This window comes from Rhincodon typus, chromosome 29 (genome assembly GCF_021869965.1).
Source record: "Rhincodon typus isolate 14 chromosome 29, sRhiTyp1.1, whole genome shotgun sequence".
Taxonomy (NCBI): Eukaryota; Metazoa; Chordata; class Chondrichthyes; order Orectolobiformes; family Rhincodontidae; genus Rhincodon; species Rhincodon typus.
The window spans coordinates 10,126,234-10,144,237 of record NC_063360.1 but is presented as its reverse complement, the minus strand read 5'-3'; the positions used below and the strand labels follow the sequence as shown (position 1 = coordinate 10,144,237).

At 40.4% G+C, this 18,004-nt stretch overlaps 1 protein-coding gene across 1 annotated transcript in view; it reads left to right on the top strand.

Moving 5' to 3' along the window:
• Positions 1–10,364, top strand: part of sema6bb (sema domain, transmembrane domain (TM), and cytoplasmic domain, (semaphorin) 6Bb) — a 241,739-nt gene extending 231,375 nt beyond the window's left edge. Inside the window, exons 15-16 of the mRNA XM_048614179.1 lie at positions 1,806–1,864; positions 9,355–10,364. Of these exons, the coding sequence (XP_048470136.1) occupies positions 1,806–1,864; positions 9,355–10,364 (1,069 nt within the window). The remainder of the gene's footprint in view (positions 1–1,805; positions 1,865–9,354) is intronic.
• The last annotated feature ends 7,640 nt before the right edge of the window (positions 10,365–18,004 follow it).

Here is an 18,004-nt window from a genome sequence, read left to right as displayed (position 1 = left end):
ACAAGGGTCTAGGCCCGAAACGTCAGCCTTCCTGCTCCTCTGATGTTGCTTGGCCTGCTGTGTTCATCCAGCTCTACACCTTGTTATCTCAGATTCTCCAGCATCTGCAGTTCCTACTATCCCAGAGCAGGTACTGAAGTTGGTGATTGCCTCAACATCTAATGATGCATTCCAAAATGACCTCACGGGAAAAACATGCCATTGCACTGATTCATGGATATCAGATGGCAGAAAATGTGAAGTCATTGTAGCTGGACAACAGCATCTGCAAGCAGGAAACAGTATTATGACTGTAGTCAGGATGCAAAAAGCAAGTTCAGTCCATCACACTCACCGTGAAGCCGTTCTATATTTCAAGACCTATGCAGAGCATGCTGTCCAAAAGGGTACTGAGCCAAACAATGCAACAAACCTGAGTCCAAAACAGGGAAGGACCACAGAGAAGATAGATACAGCAGTACAGCAACAAAAGCAGAGAATGGCATCGGAGACTTGCATCAACGTAGCTGATACACAATGATCACACCAAGATAGATCCAAGTGAAGACCCAAAATGTAACAACTTCCAACCAGAACAGGCTACCCGTATGAGGAATGTAATACAGTGAGTAGATAGAATCAACCAAGTAGAAGCTTTTGCTCCAAACATCGTTTGTCCAAAGTAAACTGGCAAACACTTCCAAAATCAACATTGCCACGGAAGCTAATGCAAATATCCTACCAGTCTGAGTTCTGAAGGACATACCAGGTTTATTAGAACTCAATGGTGCAACCAACAACCACTAAATTAACAGTAAACAATGCGTCACCCATCCCTTGCAATAATACACAAGTAATGCAATGGATCTGTGACAATTCAGCATTGCAACCACAAATATTTTACTTGGTTGACATGAGCAGGTCAGCAATGGCAGAACTGTCAACGTGTACAGCTCTCAATATTGTCACAATCCATGAGATCACCAAAACAGCCATGATGGCAAAAGAGACCAAGAAGTCTCACAGTCAGTCATTCCAGGATTGAAAACAATTGTACCTGGACAGGTTCAGTGCCATAGAAAGTTTCAAAGGTGATGTTGTATTACACCCCCCCACCTCTCCAGTTCTGATTAGACTATTCTGGTTATGTTATTATGCATTTCAGAATTCCTTCAGTTTATCGTAATAAGTAGAAGACAATAATGCTTAATATAGGCAGTGTATCAGTCAGTCCACGTCAGGACACAATCTCACATCTTTTGGCTGACTTAGTGCATATCTTTCGGCTTGTTCAGTTGACTGAGATCCTCCTTCTGTCTTCCTACTGCTGTAGATGGGATATTGTTAGTTACTACGCCTGTACAGAGCCAGTGACATGCTTGAACTCTAATTAGCTTGCCAATACATGCACATAATCAGTCTCAGATCTGCTTGTAGATATGTGTTCAATTTATAATTGGTTTCTTAAGGGTATCTCATTTCCTACTGTGATCTGACTGGTTCCCTAAGGTGTCATCCACTTACAGGACCATCCTTTTCCTCAAAATTTTTCCCTGCTATTTTACTAACTTTACAGATCTACGCAAATAATGAAGTATTTTTGTGTCTGTAGGATATGTAATATCATGTGATAATAATTAATATTGTTCCCCATGTCCAACTGATGTATTTAAATGCAAGTTTGTAATCTTTCATATAAAAGTATTTCATACTCTTTCAGCCTTTCAAAATCTAGGATCAGTTATAAAATTACGAATAGAAAGGTATTGAATTATTGTTACCTAAATTGGGTATAAAGTGTTGAATGTTCCTTGTTGTCCATGCAGCATTCCATTTGAACAAGATGTTGAGCATGGAAATACAACACACCTGGGTGACTGTGAAGGTGAGTTATTGCTGAACATCGATGCAATTTTAAAATGAATTGCTTTACCCCTAATGTCACCATGAGGCAACAAACTATCCTATTTGACAATGAGCCATATATATCTTGTATATCTAGGTGTGGTCTCTCAAACATTGGCCCAAGTGCCTTATCCTGGGAAACGTTGAATGTCATTGAGGGGTACCTATACTTCAGTCATTAGAAAATGACACTCTACTATTTCACTGGATGTTGAAGGTGTGATCTACTGATGAACCCATAAAAGTGGATGCACTTGCACAGCTACCGATTTTCCTGGTCCCAAAAGGTTTTTGCTTCTCTGGCATTGGACTTGGTTAGGTGTGGGTGTGTGTTGCACCTACATCAACAGGATGGACATTTCAAAGTTCAGGCCTTCATTGTCTGAAATAGAGGAATGGTTCATTCACTAACAAAGCCATTCTTCATTTTGAAAAAAACAAATTTAACCCAAGTAAAGTTTAATACTTCAGATCTGTTTATATTAAACTACTGAAAATGCACAGAGAACATATTTCTTAATGAATTTCTGATAAATGATTCCAACGTGAATACAACAACGTATTTTTATCACTGCAATTGACTGTTCCCATGGAAGCAGACACTTTTTTAAACTATGAGACACTTTAAACGTAAGTGAGGCATGACTGATCTGTTTAATACTATCTTATACCAGTGGAGGAGAGTAAATCTAAAGAGAAAATGTAATGATTATTTATGTACGTTTCTAGATTTCTGCAATGTACAATTCAAAAAACAATTAATTTAGAAGCTTCATATATATAAAAGATGATATTTTAAATAGTATGTAGAAGGAGTGTTTTTGTATCATCCTATGGATTCACTGTCGATAAGTGTTGGGACATGGTTTTGATCCTCACTTTCAATTTATTGAAATATCTTGTCAAAAAAAAACTCTTTGCAATTTTCATCCACCATTTCAAAGCAGTTATGTCCAACTACCAGAAATTGAACAGGAAATATTCTGCATGCTAGGCAGTCGCTATGCAGAGAGCAGCAAAATTAATGCTTCAGATTCATGACCTTGAACAGAACCTGGGCCAGTTATTTATGGGGGTTGTGAAAACTCAATGGCCTTTCAAGAATGAGGGGAAAGACCCAGATGTGAAAATTCTGTCCCCATTTCTGACAGATGCAGTTTTTGCTGGTATGGAAATGGAGTCAGGGCATGTTTCATACAAGAGGGAATCCTGAACTCAGCAGAAACATTTGAACTTACAGCTGACTTCAAATAGACCCCATTTCAGCTGTTACAAAGTCCTTAGTCCACAGTGTGAGAGTCAAGAATTAATTCAACAGATATTAATACTCTTGAAGGGCAGATAAGATCAATATTAAAATCATCGTCTGAAGTTTTTTTTAAATATTCCACTTTAAACTTCAAAACAAAAGGCTACAACTGTAGGTGGAAAACCTCCTTGCTGGCGGCTTTGATTGACAGGTATAGATTATAAGAAAAACTAGCACCTTTTCATGCATTTTAAATGGAGTTTTTTGTTGACGTTTCTTCAGGAGCTTGGTTTACAACCTTATGAATTAATGGCTGAATTTCAAATGCTATAATTATCTCAGCAATGGGTTCGGAGTTCACAGTTTAATTGACAGTTTAAAAAGAGATATTCAAAGGATTAGTTGCCTTTGATATGGTGTCTCAATAGAAGTTTGCATATTCTAATAAGAGATTAACAACTTGAGATGTAGAAAAGTGGTCTATGAATGTGTTTTTTGCTATTAAGTATGTAAGAATGACAGCTGTATTAGATAGAAGCTTTGGTTTTGTTTATCTCCACATGGTGAAATTGGATGACTGACTTTGGGGACACTATGAAGGCAATGAGGAAGCATGGTAGATGGGTGGGGCATGAGTTGACATTGAGGGTATGAGGGACTTTGAGTTGGGGGGTGTTGGTGTGAGGGCTAGAGGACCTGACAACTCTCAATCAACTTGGGTGAAAGCAAGTTGAAGGTGTTAAAATACAAAATAGCCGAATTCTAATTGAATGAAGGGACAGATTAAAGGGACTGAATGCCTTAGCTCTGTTCCAATGCTGCTACACTAGTATGAGTCAGTGCATTCAGAAGAGGAAAAGATTGAAAGTGAAATAAACTGATCCCATTACTCAATAATTCATGTAACTGCAACTTTATTTGATGTAAAGTAACTAAAAGAAATGAACTATACCCAGGAGGAAAAAGCTAATTAAACTTCTGTTAATTAAAGTTAGGTTTAAATAGTTGTTAGCTTAAAAAGTGAAATCGATATAGCTCTGACAATTTCAATAACAAAAACTCAATCTACATTCATGATTGATTAATAGCGGGGCCAAAGAAGTTTGATGGAGGTAGCCTGTTGAGTAATAGTCACCTCAGAGAAAGAAATAACAAAACGTTAATTAAGTTTATGTACTAGAGATACAGAGAGATGTAAAAGAATGCAAGAGGGAACCAATGGACTTCAACATTTGGCAAGAACATCTTATGAAATTATCCCTCTTTATCCATCACAACCTGTCTGCAATCTATGACATGTGGATCATACTATCCTCTTCTAAGACCCCTCCATCAGTACCAAGATGGGTAGGACTGACTTCAGTTAGTTGCAGTATTATCCATCCAGTAGCAGCCAAAGAATTGCAAGTATCTTATTCCTGCTCTCACACCATTACCTTAAGTGTATCCCAAAGTTAGAGCTTTGGCCCTTACCTATTTCGCACATGCATCCTGGCCTTTGGTGGCATCATTTGAAAGGACAGTTTTCATTAGTAAAATGATGATACTTAATTCTTCCTCACCACCCCTTGACACCTCCACTGTGTAAATTGCCAAACTGCTTCTCAAGCATCCAGTCCTAAATGGCTGCAAATGTCCCCCGACTAAATATTGAAAAGACTAAAACCATTGTCACTGTCACGGACTCAGTTTCATAGCCAACAATTTCTTCCCTTTTCACGAAAACTGACTGAGATTGAATCAGACTGTTAACAACCTTGGTATCTTATTTGATCATCTGATGAGCTTCCAACCATATAACTAACCATCACAATGACTGCTTATTTTCAATGCCTGATGTTTACTGATTCTGCCCTTGACTGATTACCTGAGCTTTTGTTGAAACCATGGCCCATCCAATGTCACCTCACACCTTGTCTATTCCAAAGGACACATTTCCATGGGGGACAAGTTCTACCATCTCGAAACTGGAAAAGAGCAAATTCTCTGCTGCCCATCTCCTAACTTGCACCTGCCCCACTCTTCCATCAACTCAATGCTTGTGGGCTTACATTAGCTGTCAGTTAAGCAACCTCTTAACCTTATAGTTGTCATCCTTGTTTTTAAACACTTTCATGGTTACAGCACCCCCCTATCTCTGTAATATCCTGCAGCCCCACAGTCCTCTGAGGTATCTGCTTCCTTTACATCTAATATGTTGAGGCCTATGAACTGCTGCCAAATTTGTACCTGCTGTGCTCCTTGGGACATTTAGCTGAATGAATATTGCTGAAAAGAGACACATTTTGTTGAAGCTCTTTATCTTGCACTTGTCAGGACATTTCACAAGAACACCAAGCAGTACCAACTTTTATACTGTAGGACGGGAGACTGATTGGTTGGAAAACCTTTTAGAATGAGCATGTTGAGTCTGATAGATCTGGGCATTGGTCTGATAAATGAACCAGAGTATGGATGTCACCTATTTCATTGAGTTGACACACGCATTATGCATGTATATGTTCTTTCTGGCTGGAAAGAACAGGGCCTTGTGTATTAACATTTGTAGCTTCTGTTTTGTGCAAGTATGCCACACTGAGAGTCTGACTGACAATCCTAAATTTGTTGTTAGTGTAATTCTTCACACATTCAGGATTATCCAACAAATGTTGCCTAATCATAGAATCACATCTATTTTGGGCATTGTGCAGTCAGTTTTGCTTGCTCATAGAGATGTGGTGTTTGAGACAATTTACCCACCCTTGGAACATATGGCTCACATACCTACAGATTACCCTGGAAGGGTAAGATACCTCAGAGGTTTGATTAAAAGGTGAAGTTAGTTGTTTCACACTGCTAATGTTTTGTAGCAACACAAGTAGTGCTTGCTACTAATAGGATGCTGCCATCAAGCCAAAATTACATGCTGCCTATCACACAAATGACTAATGGGGTATATGAATCTTAATGCCAGTGTGATGCCAGGTATGCAGACGATATGTCCCAAAGACTGGTGGTTCGTATCAAACAATTATCCTGGTACATTCTCCATGGCAGTGCCTATACCAATCGGAGTACACTTGCCAACTGACTAGTATAAGAATTGGTTTTTCCCTTGAATGGAATTTTGCAAATTCTCCTGATGAATGCTAGACTAAAAAAGTATGTACTTTTTAAGCAATGCTCAAATTCTATACTACCAAATGACTACTTACATGCTACGTAAATATAGTGTTTTTGTAATACAGAGTAAATTTTCTACAGCTGTTAGGTTTGGATGCTTTCCATGGCTGATTGCAATGAGAGATTAGCTTGAGCCCGGACATGAAAGCATCTCGTTAATCAGATACAGTTTGGAGCAATGAATTGGATTTATCATGCCCTCCAGCAAGTTGGAAGGCTGAAAGGGCACATAAAATCCAGTGGCCACTGTATCCACTGCCATCCCATGTCTCCACAATGGGTACAGGGTCAGCCTGCCAATGGGCTAATTGGAGGGCACTGCTATTAAGACTTAACCAGTGGTCGGAGAGGCCCACGCCAAGCATCCTGGCAGACTGGGGGTTGTGAGGGGGTAGTCCTCATTAATGGACACCTATGTCCATTAGATGGCACCCCCAAAGATGTAACACTACTTCTCCTGCCAAGTCTTCCTAACCTACTACCCTCACCACCCCCTTTGCCAGGTACCTGGTCAGAACTGTCATATTCTTCTTTTCAATGTAAATGTATCAATCCCAATCAAGGTTAATGGAAACAATATGGTTTTTTTCGAAGAAAGACTACTTCCTAGTTAAGCTCACTCCAAGTTAAATAAAGTCCATCTCACTTATGTTATTCAGTTGAGTAGCCACTGCCTAAAGTGTGGCTCCTGTTGCTGAGCTATGAGAGTCCCACCTTGACCTAATTAATAGCCTATTGGCCATGAAATGGCTGTTGTGTAGGCAGCTAGCCTGGGTGAGGTTTGACTCACCCTTGTGTTCCCTGCCAAAACCCCTCCATAACTTTTTAAACTCTGGGAACATGGAAGCATTGCACTGCATAATACCCACTCCCACATTACAGTGCCCAGCAGACCCTGAAAATTCGCTGCCTTCGTATTGCTCCGGAATTCAGAGAATCTGTCTCACAAAACTGACATCCATAACTTTGTCAGCTCTAAATTTGCCTATTCCAACAGATGTCTGGCAGGTCTCACATATTTTCCTCTCGTTAAGCTTGAGGGGATGAGAAACCCTGCTGCCTGTGTCCAAATCCCATTCACTCATCTTCCCTCTCAAGCAAACATTACGAAGAAACTTTAAGTAAAAAATCACAAACTTCCTGATGGGGGGTGGGCCAGTGAGTCATCAGACCACTTGTACAAATTAAGGAAGCTTAAACGGTCTGAGGTTTAATTCCCAGACAGTATTAAGTCAACGTATGTCAGCCCAATATTAACTGACCTATAACTCTGAGTAAGGGAAGAGAACACATAGATTTGTCTTCTGGGTGGAAAGTGGGCATGGACCTGGGAATTGGCAGAGGATACAACTGTGTTCAGCTGTGGTACCCTTTGGAATGAGAGAACCTGCCAATACTCAGCCTATAAACATGCCTGTGAGAAATGAGTATTCTCAAGGCACTGGAAGATTGTGCGTAGTTGTAAATATCCCCACACCTCGAGAATGGCAAATACTGGCATTAAAATTAACTTTTTACAATTCTTTCAGAAGACCACAGAGCTCCATTTGAGAACTTTAGAGCTGTTACATTGGAGTGACTGCAATAATAGAGACACTACCAGGTCCACATTACTGTATAACCAAAACCTTGAACTCAGGACATAGTACCATCAGGGCCAACACTCTCCTTCCAGTGTTCACACTGAGTGGAGTGGACCAGAAGTCAGGATTTATAGATTCATAGAATCCCTACAGTGGGAAACAGGCCCTTCAGCCCAACAAGTCCACACCAAAACTTGGAGCATCCCACCCCCCAATAACCCACCTAAGCTAGGCATGAACATTACAGGCAATTTAGCATGGCCACTCCACATCTTTGGACTGTGGGAGGAAATCCACACAGATAAATGGAGAACATGCAAACTCCACACAGATAGTCAGCTGAGGGTGGAATTGAACCCAGGTCCCTAGTGCTGTGAGACAGCAGTGCTAACCACTGAGCCACCGTGCCAATTGAAGGCAAGCATGTAGATCTTGAACAAAGACAGAAAAAGCTGAAGAAATTCAGCATCTGTGGAGGGAGAGGCAGAGTTAACATTTTGCGACCAATATGACTTCATCAGATTGTTATATGTTAGCTCTGTCTTTCTCCATGATACTGCCAAATTTGATGAGTTTCTGCAGCATTCTCTGTGTTTGTTTCAGATCTCCAGCACCCACAATATTTTTGTTTTATTTATGTGGCAGTTCTTGACTTGGTCTGATAGTGTAAAACAACAGATAACGAATCCATAGCCCATTTTACATCACTGTTTTTTCTTATTATTTCCATCAGACTCAACATGAAGCTCAACATTCAGATACTGTATTTCAAAGCTTGTCAGGTGACACTAGGAAACTTCAGCAGTGCATTGCTGCTCCTGCCCTGTAAACCCCAAACACCATGCTCCCAGTTCACAGTGAGAGTGTAGCAGCTTCAGTTAAACAAGCAAACAACCAGGAAAACTTGCCTCTATCATTGGACAGTGCAAAATGTGTTGAGCTAGGCATGCCGGTGAAGATCCAGAGCAAAAATTCAATCCCACAAAAACTTGGCAATAACTCAGTTTAAAAAGGTCCTTTTGACTACACAGTGTGCCTCTTCACTCAAGCATTTCAAGTTACAATATTAAATTTCAAAAGTTTATTAATTAAAGAGGTTGGGGAGGTGCAGCGTTCCACAGTTTTGCTGTCTCGGGATAGAGAGTTGAGGTAAGATTTGGTGTGATGATTTCAAAAATTTACACACAAGGCAAACACTTAGAGTGGTGTACTGGAACTGAAATGGACACGCATAGTGGATCAGGAGGAAATGTATTTGTGAGAGTGGGATTCTGAGCATATTGGAGCTAAAACATTGGGGAAAGGAGATAATTAAATCTGTGATGCACTTAGTACTGTCAATAAAATGAAGTAGAATAGAAGTGCAAGTAAATGAAGGACAAATATGCATTATGATTATCGTGGCCTGATTTATTTACTGATCATTAAGTAGTTTGTTTACTCCACTCAATTTGTAACACCTTGTTCCTACTACAGGCCTGATACATGAAAGCTTTGTTGAAGAGCCCAATGGTCTGGTTTCTGTCAACCTCCTTGTGATATCAGCCATCGCTGCCTTTGTGATCGGAGCAGTCATCTCTGGATTCAGTGTCTGCTGGTTCATTGGCCATCGGGACAAAAAGGATACAGCCCGGAGAAAAGACAAGGAAACCATCCTTTCACACAGCGAGTCTGTAGTCAGTGTCACTAAACTAGGTGGCATGGTGGAGCGGCGGTCTAGGGGGCAGCCAGAAACCTTACTCGCTCCACTGATGCAGAACGGCTGGTCAAAGAGCCTGATCAAAACCAGCCAGCATCACCTTGACTCGACAGTTTTACCAACACCGGAACAAACCCCATTACAACAGAAACGCAGTACGGGCATAAGAAGCTGTGAATGGGAGCAGAACCTGATAAATGCCAGTCTTAGAGATCAACCGTGTGCAGGGTCACAAATGATCCTAGTTGATTCCTCACATCAAGCAATGTCCCATCACCTTAGCAACGTGCGGGTCATTCCAACTTCCCGCCATTCTTTTCAGCGGGATCAGGAGCTGACAAGTGATAGCAAGGACGTCGTGGACAATTATCTTTCACATAGTATGAGAGAACAACTTGAGAACCCAGGTTCTCACTACAGGTCATCTTTAGGTGGCAATGGAGGTAGCCATGCTTTTGTGGAATATTCAGTGTCTCCTCATAGCAGTCCCAAAAGGAGAAGGGGTGCATCAACGCCCATCATGCCTCAGGACTACATTGGAGATGACTCAACATGTTCCACACAGTGGAATTACGAGAAAGCAAGTGCACCCATACCCTCACAACACGTAAGGAATCAGACTTATAGCAGAGGGGAAAGTTCATCATCCCTGCAGAGAAAGGACCCAGTGCCTGTACACCATGCACACCTCCACCAACCAGTCCCATCTGTTGCCGGGCAACCTGACCGTGCAGGCTTTAAAGCACCAAAAAAGTCAAGTGTCGAAAGGACATCTTTAGCAAAATGAGACACCTTGTGCTTTCCAATCTCTTCAATAACCTTTGTGAAAATGTGGGATAAATATTTAAAAAAACAGAAGTTAAATACTGGAGGAAACGGAGTGTGTGAAGACAAGAGCACTCCTTAAGATGACAAAGACCTGTCCTCAAAATAAGGATGCATTTCCTTTGCAAAAAAAAATACATGAGCTTCAGAAGGAAGGAGTAGTTTAGGGAAGAAAAGATATTGAGGAATTTTTCTGGATTTCTCTCTACTGTTAACTTTTCAGGAGCCATGGTAATGAAGGGAAAAATTATCCAGGAGTTTTAATTAGCAGTTTTTCTTACAATTTTTATCAGTAAAATTTTTATTGCAGATGACCTAGTAAAACAAAATGCAACAGCTGAAGACACTGACTCTGCACTTCAAAAAAATCATTAGATCTGTAATATTAGTTTATAAAGTTAATTTAGTGCTATAGTTTATCATTGATGAAATTAAATTAGCATGATCTATTGTTTGGACAAGCTACATTGGGCTTAATTTCAGGTTTATGCAGATTGGATTTATTGCAACACATATTTTTCAAGCACGCGTGAATCCTGAGGGATTCAACACCATAAGATGTAGGAGGCTGTTCAGACCATCATACCTCCCTCAGCTCTTTGAAAAAAGCTTTACAATTAGTTCCACTTCCCTTCCCCTGCTCCTGCAAATTGAAACCATCAGAACCCACTGCATAAAATCAAATCTTTACCAGTTACCTTAAATCTATGTCCTTTTGTCACAAACCTACTAGAAATAGTTTCTCCTCATTTACTCTGTCAACTCATTTTGAATTTTGAATTATCTCCCTTTAAACCACTGACCTCTAAGAGAAAAATTCCAGTTTCTCAAGCCTTTCCAAATCATTGAAGTCCTGCACACAAGGTACCATGCGACTGAATCTCCTCTGCACCCTGTCGTAGACTATGTCAATCTTTCCGAAATATTGAACCTAGAATTCGCACAATAATCCAACTGGGACTTAACCAGTGTTTTATTAATGTTTAGATGAATTCCCTTGCTTCTATATTCTGTGAGAGGAACTTAACTTAAAAAAGGAGTTTGAGTCAGGCGTGGGGGATAAAGGCCCAGATTTTCATCCTTGAGCTAGATAGTGGATGCTGGGCACATTCCTGGCTCGACTGCCTGTCTCTCGAGGACATTGGCAGGAAAGAAGGGGTTTTCATTCCAGAGGTACAGATTGCAGTTGAGTCAGCCAGTCCAGAATAAAGTTTAGAGCCAGCCTAAGGGCTTGCCAGTTGCTGAGGTGGGTTGTTTAAAAGCTTTGATGCTGTGAGGTATTGTCCCACTTACAATGACAAAAAGACCTTCTTACCGTTAGCCTTCATACCTACCTCACTACCCATAAACTCCCATGCGCCATCCATGCCATCTCATATCCTTCCATCCCATATGCCCCCAGAGCAAGTAATGCACCCACCCACTTCGCATGGCTGTCAGGCCACCCGTGCCTAGTTAGGCACACACTCATCCAATATGCGCCCCTCACAGCCCCCATACCAAGCTAAAGCAATTCCATGCCCACTCACCCACTATGCACTATATAGATCTCAAGTTGGAAATAAATGACTTTTTTTTCTGAGGCCTGTTGTTTTACACATGCTATTATCACTGTAGGGTCTGGTGTTTCCTCCTCTTTCCCAGGCCTCTGATCACCTGGACCCGGCCAATGACCTTCGCCCCCACACACTTTGAAATCTGTACCCCACTACCCAAGGTGGTCACACCCCAAGTTCTCCCCCATCACCCCTTGAAGATGGCCCTGTCCCCTCACTCCTGTTTCAGCCCATCTAACCCTGAGTTCTTGACCAATGTTTTCCACCTGGTGGGAAGCAAAACTTATTGATCAAGCTGTGTTATAGAATTGATTGATGGGCCTTGTGACAACAACTGAAAAGAAGCAAGTTGGCCATTCAAGGGCACGGAAGCACCACAGATGTCCACATTACTCTTCGACATCAAGAATCCAGAAACAGACTATTCTTAGCATTGGTCAATGAATGGTGAGCAGAAACAGGAGCCATTGCTGGTAGCTCTCCTGCCTTCACCTGAAATGCTGAAACCAGCTGTGATGTATACAACTGGTCCATCAATTGAGCCAGTTTCTGTAGCACAGATTGAGAATCAACTGCCAGCTCTTTACACAACAAGTCATCAGAGTAAGTATTCAGCTTTTTCATGCCCTGTCACATGACTATTAAACACTATTATACTATATCCACAACGCTAATCCAATTTGGACAAAACCTACCACCTTTACAGAACACACAGATCTAAATACATTTCCTCTGGTATCTGATATGGGGAGGTAATGGCCTAGTGGTATTATCACTGGACCTATTAATCCATTGACCTAGGTAATGTTCTGGGAACCCAGGTTCAAATCCCACCATGGTCATTGATGAAATTTGAATTCAATAAAAATCTGCAATTAAGATTCTCATGATGTGTATGAAGCCATTGAAAATTCTTGGGGAAAAATCCACAACTATCATCTGGCCTACATGTGACTCCAGACCCTAGCAATGTGATTGACTCTGGGTAATTAAAATCTGTGATGGGCAATAAATACCTAGCCAACAATACCCTCATTCTGTGAATGAATAAAAGAAAGAGAATAATACCTATTGGTGTTGAGCTGAGAGATTACCAGAGATATTAAACAATAACTTAAATGGATTGTAAAAAGTTCTAGGAAGAACATTCATTACACTGCAACTTTCATAATCCCATTATCAGATATCAATAAAGCTCCATATGTTATGATTAAGTCTAATCAGGATTTCACTAACATAGAAAACAAAACACAAATCTCATTTTTCTCCCAGTGCAAAAAAAACTCCAAGGATTTTCATTTTTGTTCATCATCTAATCAGAAGCTACAAAATTATAAAGCTGACCTTGATTTTTTTTTAATCTCAGCACTGTTGTGTCTTATTGATTTTGCATTATAGAGAATTTGCAACACAGATACAGACTCAGTTTCCTGGGCTTGTAGCTGTTCTGCTGATGTTAACGCAGAGGGGTCTTGTGCATTTAGAAAGTTATATTTTTCAAAATTCAGCACTACATTTATATTTTATACTTTTCTTAATTAAACAGTGAAGTATTTTGAACAGTTTTCCCCTTTACTTAGTGGTCTAAACTTGTACACAAAAGAGTTAGGAGCAGGAGTAAACCATTCAGCCCCTTAAGTCTGGTTTCCCACTTAATTCGATCTTGGCAGTCTGATTATCACCTCAGCCCCACATCCCTGCATATGTCTGATAACCATTCACCCCCTTGCTTCCCAAGGATCTGTTTACTTTTGCTTTGAAAATATTCAAAGATTCTGCTTCTACTACCTTTTGAGGAAGAAAGTTCACAACTCTCCAGGACAAATAACTTATCCTCATCTCAATTTTAAATGGCTGATCCCCTTATTTTTAAACAGTGACTCTTTGTTCTATACTATCCCACAAGAGGCAACGTCCTTTCCAATCCATCCTGTCAGCGTTCCCACATCTACCACTCTTTCAGGCAGTATGTTCCAGATACACACCACCTTCTGGTTGAAAACATTCTCCTTAAATATCCTGTGAATCTCCTGCCCTTTATCTTAAATTTATGCAACCTGGTAACTGACCTGTCTGCTAAGGGATAAAGTTTATTCCCATAACCCTACCTATACCGCTCATAATTTTGTAGACCTCAATCTGGTCCTTCCTCAGTCTGTTCTGCTGCAAGGAAACCAACCCTAACCTGTGTAGTCTCCCTTCATTGCTGAAACACTTCAGTATTGGCAACATCCTGGTAAATTTCCTCTACACTCTCACCTCATCATATCCTTCCTTTAGTGTGGCAACCAAAACTACACACTGCTATAGCCTAACAGACATAAAATACAGCTCCATCATAACCTCCATGCTCTTGTATTCAATGACTCAACCACTAAAGGCAAGTATCCCATATGTTTTCTTAGCCACCTTATCTCCCTGTCCTGCTGCCTTAAAGGATCATGTTACAGCTGTACAAGGCCACATTTGGAGTACTGCATATAATTCTGGTCATCCTACTACAGGAATGATGTTGTTAAACTGGAAATGATACAAAAAAGATTTACAAGAATCTTACCAAATATGGACGGTTTGAGTTATAAGGAGAGGCTGGATAGGCCTGGACCTTTTAGCCTGGAGTGTAGGAAGTGGAGGGGTGACCTTGCAGTGGTTTATAAAATCATGAGGAGCATAGATAAGGTAAACAGCAAAGGTCTTTTCCCCAGGATAGGAGAGTCCAAAAATAAAGGACATAGGTTTAAAGTGAGAGGGGAAAGATTTAAAAAGAACCGTAGAGGCAACTTTTTCACACAAAGGGTGTATATATGGAAGCCGCCAGAGGTAGTGGTAGAGGGGGGGTACAATCACAACGTTTAAAAGACATTTGGACAGGTAAATGGATTGGAAAGGTTTATAGGGATATGGGCCAAATGCAGGCAAATACAACTAGTTTAGTTTGGGAAACTTGTTTGGCATGGACAAGTTTGGCCGAAGGGTCTATTTCCATGATGTATGACTGCATGACTGCACATATACATCAAGGTCCTTATCATCTTAAGTAGTTCCCAGGGTCCTACCATTCATCGTGTACTCCATTGCCTTGTTAGTCCTTCCAAAATGCATCACTTCACACTTCTGTTTTGTTCTTCTGAAGAGTAGTCTTCAGGTTTTGTCGCTATAATTGCAACCTTCTAAATTAAAGGAAGTGAAAAACTGGTAGCATTGCTTGTCAAGATTCATTTGATTTAGGTTTGTCCAAAAGTTATATTTTCTTTAAAAAAATCAAAGACATTATTAACCACTCAGTAAATAATATGGGAATCTTTACTTTGCAGTTCCAATGTAATACCCCTTACCTACCTAATTACCAGTGGCTCCTGGAAAACAATGGTAAGAGTCCTGTTATAATTACTGTAGAAGATTGCAAGCACAAATTTTCATGAAGAAAATATCATTTTATAAAATTTTAGATAAAAGTTACAATTTTAGAAGCACTGATAATTTTGATGATGGTGTGATGGTTGAACTTTACAAAGACTGTGAAAGAGTTTCTCAGTATTCATGTATTTATGGACTGCACATAAACTATTGCATTAGGTTGAGTGCATCTCAGAACTTCAGAGAACTGAGGCAACAGAAGGACAATTATTACCAGTTTCTCATTCAGTGTGTTGGCACATGAAATTCAGCAAAGCATAATAAAGGGCACATGAAACATTCATTCTATGCCCACTCGAACTGTGAAAAATCCAGCCATATGATTACAACTTTGTCCCTTTGCACTTGGGCTGTATCTAGAGGGAGCTGTTTGAGCTGCACAGTACTGGGGTGAAGGACTGGTGGTTACTTGTCAGTCACTGGCACAGGTATTGACACAAGATTAAAAAGTACATTTATGCTGAGGTAAAATTTTTTTGTCTAGCACATTGATAACAGCTCTGCCACCACCCTCCCTCCCCCCAGTCAAGGACAACACTGCCTTGCTGCCTGTAACGCTTTCTGACTACTTATTTTCAGGCCAATGCTACTTCTGCAACTCTAATTTTCTACTGAGAAACTAGAACAGCTATGCCCACAAAATAGCGGATGAATAAGTGTCCAATTTATAATGTGTTTCAACCCAATGGCCTTAGAACAAAGAGGACACATATTAGTGGTGCTGAATTAGTGCATAGGTAAAAATTCAGTCATGAATGAGAAGCACTAGTGTACCATCATCCGAATGGTAACACATATATCCAACAGGCTTTTCTATGAAGGATCAACACTTATTTATTTCCCACGCATTTCACTCAATGTAATTTCCTGCACTGGTGACAGAAGTCTGCGTCAGACTCAGTGTATCTGCCTTATACTCAGTCGAAAAGCTTGTCCTAAAGCCTCATTTTAGACCCACCTAGTAACAAGTGAAGTTCAGGAATTAAAATTCACTGCAAACATATTGATTATATTTTTAAAGAACAATTTGAACTTAATTTCCAGCGGGTAAATAAATCTTCCACCCTGCTGTAACTCAAATAAGTAATAGTTCAAAATCACTTTTTCAATCAAAGTATACTTTGCTGCGGAGTTCCCAGTTTTGAACCTTGATGGGCCGACTGAAGGATGCTTAAACTGCATCAAAGCCTAGTCCATTGACATTCGTAAAAAAAGTGTGTGTTGCTTCCTAGCCAGCTTCCTCATTCCTTGCATTGCATGGTGCTGTGCATGCCATGTGTGGGCCTATGCAAAAATCTTTAGACATGGGCTTAGTTTTGGGCATGGAATGTAGACATACCCAAGCCAAACTGAACAATTTGCCCAAACCTGTCAAGCAGGACACTGAGGGCACAGTTTCTGAACTGGGCTTAGACTCTAAGTCTGGATGCAAGACTTTAGGAGCCAGCCTCTCTCTCTTGTACATAGTGTGTCATTTACCTCCATTGCACTTGACAAAGATGAACATTCTACGACAGATTAATGGCTGTCCTAATTGAACAACTGGGAGTTCAGTTCTGCCATTGACCATGGCTTATTTCAGCCCATTTGCTTAATTATAATTGTTGGTGCATGATGTGCAAAGGGGAATAAATACAATTTGCCTTAGGGCTGCCAAATCCGTATTCCTGGGCACCAATTGGATGCACAGATCGTACTAGACCTAATGTACACTTTTCTTGTTGGTCGATCTTCACATGGAGTACGTCAGATCTCTTGAAAGCAAATCCAGTCTGATATTCAATGCTTTGATGCATTGGAATATCAGAAAACAAGACCTTGCAACAAATCTGATTGGCGTCAATACTGGTAACTGGGTTTCAGAAGATAGGAAATGCTGCTAGCTTGAAAGGTAGCCCATATTTAGAACACTTTTTGGGCTAATATGACAAGCAATAAACATCTCCCTTCCCCTCCCCCAAAAGAATTATTGGGGCTTTTGGAGGTCTTTAATAGTTTATCGTTTGTTTTCTAGCCAGAGGTCGCAGGTGAGTCCCAGGGCAATCTGATACTTTTTCTTTGTGGAGGGAGTGTCTTACTATAGCCACTAGATTGAGTGCCACTCAGAAGCAAGATGTTGCAATTTCGGGAAGTAAAATGGCAAGTACATTATCATGACTACTTCCTTTGAAATGCTTCTCTTTGCTTCTGAGCATGGAGGGGTTCCTGTGATGGTTTTAGAGAAGCCCCGCAGCTCAGGATATTCCACCTGAAGAAAGATGGATGGTGTTGAGATCTTTGAAGGAAGAAAAGAAACCTCCCAGTTCTAATGGGAAGCTCTGTGTGTGCGCGTTTGTGTGAGTGCATTTGTGTGTCAGTGTGTTTCCTCTTTTAATAAAGGGACTGGAACAACACAATTTTTAGTTTTTGCTCTTATCGTAAAACATGGTTACAATGAAAGTCGAATGATGAAAAGGCCTTTGTAGTTGGAATCTACTGATATGGTCACATCTGCTCATTATATAGAAGAAGAATCAAAAACAGTTCACGTAGTGTACAACATACCAACTGAGAAATAATATATACAAAAATGTTGATACATTCAGAGAAGGAATTAGCTCCCTTGCATGTGAGTCACTGATAGTATCAT